At 29.2% G+C, this 5,089-nt stretch overlaps 1 protein-coding gene across 2 annotated transcripts in view; it reads right to left on the bottom strand.

Moving 5' to 3' along the window:
• Nucleotides 1–880: 880 nt before the first annotated feature.
• LOC111683580 (ras-like GTP-binding protein RhoL) overlaps nucleotides 881–5,089 on the bottom strand; it is a 16,243-nt gene continuing 12,034 nt past the window's right edge. Inside the window, exons 1-3 of one of the 2 annotated variants that reach the window (XM_046948976.1) lie at nucleotides 3,585–3,626; nucleotides 3,154–3,396; nucleotides 881–1,365 (exon numbers count right to left, since the gene is read on the bottom strand). In XM_046948976.1, the coding sequence (XP_046804932.1) occupies nucleotides 1,045–1,365; nucleotides 3,154–3,396; nucleotides 3,585–3,623 (603 nt within the window). In that variant the 5' untranslated portion in view covers nucleotides 3,624–3,626 and the 3' untranslated portion in view covers nucleotides 881–1,044. Of the gene's footprint in view, nucleotides 1,366–3,153; nucleotides 3,397–3,584; nucleotides 3,627–5,089 lie in introns of those variants that run through there. The other variant, XM_046948977.1, reaches the window with a different exon arrangement.

Here is a 5,089-nt window from a genome sequence, read left to right on the forward strand (position 1 = left end):
CTAGACTATAGACTAGACTATAGACTAGACTATAGACTAGACTATAGACTAGACTATAGACTAGACTATAGACTAGACTATAGACTAGACTATAGACTGGACTATTGAATAGATTATTGGCTAGACATAATAATCTAATTTTCAGTCACGATTCTAGACTAAACTATTTAGAAAAACTTTACCTACAAATTTAGACTAATTACGTTTCAAACTTAACGTAGTTGATGCAAAATTGTTCCTCCCCTTTTTGATACATTTTTAATTGTATCTTTATTTATTTGGATGATTTAATTAAAATATAAGTAATTCAAAACACGACTCTATTTTGTTTATATATGACTAGTTTATTAAATATTATTATTACATACATTAATACATACAACATAATGTACATATGTATGTTTATTTTGTTTGATAGCATATTATAAAAAAATTTACATACATAAATACAAATTAATTACTTATTAAAATACATAATTATTTTTTGTTGCTTTTTTGGGAAGTTTTTATTTTTTTTATACAAATTACTAGATAAATTTAAAAAAAAAACTCAACATAAAAAAACAAACTTTGGTCAAATCGTGATAAAAAGATAAAGGAGAAAAAAAAGAAAATTATAAAATACTTTTAGAACTAAATTTGTTATAAACGATAGTGAAAAAAACAATTGTTTATAATTAACAAACTAATTATTTAATTTATATTTATAGAAAATCATTATAGGAATAATTAATAACACTTAAATTAATTTAAAATAAAAGGAAATTGCAGGAAACTTTTGAAAAATAAAAAAACATTAAATATTAAACAATTTAAGAGAAACTTAAAGTTTCTTTTTTTTTAAGAAAATATTACAATAAAAGTTTAGATATAATTACATAAAAAAATATATTATAAATTTTTAAATTTTATTTATTTTAATAATAATTATTTTAGATTAAAACTAAAGTATTGAAATAAATACTTGTTTTTGTTTTTCTTTTTTTTTAACAACACTAACACACAGGCTCAATTTAAATTTAGCACCAGGTTTCATTCATTGCACTAAAGAATTCTACATTGTGGCTTACTTTTAGGTTTCTTTTCTACAGCTCTTACCGCCTCTTCGAATACGTTTTGTAGATTAAGTTTTTTCTTGGCCGAACACTCGACCAGAGAATGGGCATGTATCTCTTTTTTCAAACGACGTCCTTCGGCTGTTGTTACGAATTTTTCAGAATTTGCTATACGCAAATCCAATTTAGTACCGACCAAAACGACGGGCACATTGTTGGAATAATGACGAATTTCGGGCCACCATTTACTTTTGATGTTTTCAAAGGAAGCTCGACTACTGATGGAATAGCACAAGAGAAAACAACTGGTCTGAAATGATTGAGAGTAGGAAGAGAGAAAGAGAGAGGGAAATTTTTTTTTAATATTTTGTTGATCGATGGAAACTATAGCTGTAGTCTATATGCTTTTAGGACTCTAGTATATAGTCTAATTTTTATCTATAGTCTGAACTATATTCCTGACTAACGTCAAGTTTCGAGTGTAGTCTGCACAATAGAATGGACCAAAGACTTGGCTATAGTCTGGGCTATAGAATATGCTATAGAATAGACTAAAGAATAGGCTTTAGTCTAGATTATAGAATAGACTTTAGTCTAGACTAAAGAATAGGCTATAGTCTAGACTGTAGAATAGGCTATTGTCTAGACTATAGAATAGACTATGACTGCACTATAGTCTGGACTATAGCCTGGACTATAGCCAAGGCTATGGTCTGGACTATAGAATAGCCTATAGTCTCGACTATAGAATAGGCTATAGTCTGGACTATAGAATAGGCTATAGTCTGGACTATAAAGTAGGCTATAGTCTAGACTATAGAATATGCTATAGTCGAGACTATAGAATAGGCTATAATCAAGACTATAGAATAGGCTATAGTCAAGACTATAGAATATGCTATAGTCGAGACTATAGAATATGCTATAGTCGAGACTATAGAATAGGCTATAGTCAAGACTATAGAATAGGCTATAGTCAAGACTATAGAATAGGCTATAGTCAAGACTATAGAATAGGCTAAAGTCAAGACTATAGAATAGGCTATAGTGAAGACTATAGAATAGGCTATAGTCAAGACTATAGAATAGGCTATAGTCCAGACTATAGAGTAGACTATAGTCCAGACTATAGAGTAGACTATAGTCTGGCTATAGCCTGGACTATAGTCTGGACAAAAGTCTGAACTATAACTAGACTATATAAAGACTATAGAATAGGCTATATTTTAGACTATAGAATAGGCTATTGTATAGACTATAGAATAGAATAGGACTATAGTCTGGACCATAATCTAGACTATAGTCTGGACCATAATCTAGACTATAGTATGGACCATAATCTAGACTATAGTCTGGACTATAAAATAGGCTATAGTCTAGACTATAGAATAGGCTGTAGTCTAGACTATAGAATAGGCTATAGTCTAGACTATAGAATAGGCTGTAGTCTAGACTATAGAATAGGCTATTGTCTAGACTATAGAATAGACTATGACTGCACTATAGTCTGGACTATGACTGCACTATAGTCTGGACTATAGTCTGGACTATAGCCTGGACTATAGCCAAGGCTATGGTCTGGTCTATAGCCAAGGCTATAGTCTGGTCTATAGTACGATCTATAGCGGCCTATTGTCTTGACTATAGTCTGGACTATTGTCTTGACTATAGTCTGAACTATTGTCTTGACTATAGTCTGGACTATTGTCTTGACTATAGTGTGGACTATAGTCTGGACTATTGTCTTGACTATAGTCTGGACTATTGTCTTGACTATCGCCTTGACTATTGTCTGGTCTATAGTCTGGACTATAATCTTGATCATATTCTGGACTATAGTCTGGACTATAATCTTGATTATATTCTGGACTATAGTCTGGACTATAGTCTGAACTATAGTTTTGACTATGTTCTGGACTGTAGTCTTGTCTGTAGTCTGGTCTATAGTGGCCTATTGTTTGGTCTTTGGTGTGATCTCTAGCCTGCATTAAGTAGATTGTGTACTAAAGTCTGCACTATACTGATCTCGTTCATTAGTCTGGTCTGTCTTAGTCTGTTCTACATTCTGAACTATTGTTTGAATTAATAATTTACTTACATTTGGATAACTTAAAGGTCTTAAACGTTCATAATCCTCCTGACCCGCTGTATCCCACAACGTTAGACTGTATTCCTTGTCGTCAACACTTATGGTGCAGGCATGATTATCGAAAACCGTGGGTATATATTCTTCAGGAAATTCATTTTGTGTATAGGTGATTAGCATACAAGTCTTTCCCACCATACCATCACCAACTATGGTGATCTTTAAAGGACGCACACTATTCGACATGATTTGTGACTAAAAATAAAAACAAGTAAAAATTTATATTTAATAACATGTGTGTTTTTTATTTTTTTAAATATTTATAAATATTTATCCCCTAAACGGAAGTATTGTCATTTCATTAAAGTTTTGTGGGTTTTGGATATATGAAAATATTTCCAAATATGTATGTATTTCAATGTTGCAATTTGAAGATTATTGACCTTTTTTTGTGGTTTTCCTTTCAACATATTGCTGCACATTTGTATGATGAAAACAAAAATAAATAATAAAAAAATACCTATATTATGAAATTAAGTTTGTACTTTTGAGTACTAATTGTTGCTGTTAAATATTCCAAGAAATTTTGCAAAAATTACTTTACAAAATTTGTGTAAATAAAAGTGATGAGAATTGTTTTGTATAAAGGAAGTGAACTAAACCAGTCACGTGACTGATTCTTTAGGGTGTTTAGGAATCGTTTCTGTTTTTAACGCTGATTACGATTAAAGTATTTGAATGGTTTTAATTGATATAGAGAGTTCAATAAAATTTCCCATACATTCCAAAGTTATATTACAAATAGCATGACTACTACCATAATACGTGTGTAAACGTCTCATTTCCTATTGTGGGGCCCATAAAAAGGTAAATGATTCATTAGAGTTACGTTTTTTTTGCTTCTTATGTTTCTTATTTTAAAACGAGTACATGTATTTTAATTTGTACATATATATTTTTTTCTGTAATGGAATTTATTTAATAATCGACTTGAATTCAAACCGATTCATTTTTTGCTTCGCTGGTATATAAAAATAAAATTTTTTTATATATAGAAAAGTAAATTGATAAGATAACATTGGAGCAGCATGTACATGAAACATTATTTGCAATATATTTTTAATATTTTTGCGCTGCTACTACTTTATAAATACACAATATTATTTATTAAAATGTTTAGTGACAAAATTGAGAAAAAAAAACTAGATTAAGTAGAGGAAATTAGCAATAATATTGTTAGTAATAAACAGATCAGAAATTTTAGTTCCATGATTGTCAAAATATTGTATAGGATCATAAGTACAAATTTAACTTTATTTAAATGTATTAAATAAGCAAATTCAAGCTCTAGAAGCAAAGGCAGTTATCTCCATTTTTTAGGATTTTAAATATTTTCCATTATAAAGTAAAATGTTTGTTTTTAAAACTATTACTATATGGTTTATCAGCTATGACAGCAAATCTTAATATACATAGATTGTTGCCTTTGCTTCTAAAGCCCTTAATAATAATCGATTGTAATCAATAATTTTCTATTAAACATACATGACTTTATGAAAGAAAATTAACAAAACCTCATTATATTCACACATGGGCAATTAAGGGCAATAAAATGTTAAAGGACAAAAGTAATGAGATATGGAGAAAAAACAACAATAAAGATAACCATCATTAAAGGGGAAAATTTTAATTAATATTAGCAATATTATTATGTTGTTTATGCTAAATGTTAGTAAAACAAACGTTATCAGAGCGAAACAATTTAACTGAGTAATAAAAATTGATTTCTGGGAATTAAGCAATTGAGCGGTGAAAGTAATTAATTTTGGAATGTGAGTTTTAGATAGATAGATAGATTGATAGATAGATAGATAGATAGATAGATAGATAGATAGATAGACAGATAGATAGATAGATAGATAGATAGATAGATAGATAGATAGATAGA

This window comes from Lucilia cuprina, chromosome 4 (genome assembly GCF_022045245.1).
Source record: "Lucilia cuprina isolate Lc7/37 chromosome 4, ASM2204524v1, whole genome shotgun sequence".
Classification (NCBI taxonomy): Eukaryota; Metazoa; Arthropoda; class Insecta; order Diptera; family Calliphoridae; genus Lucilia; species Lucilia cuprina.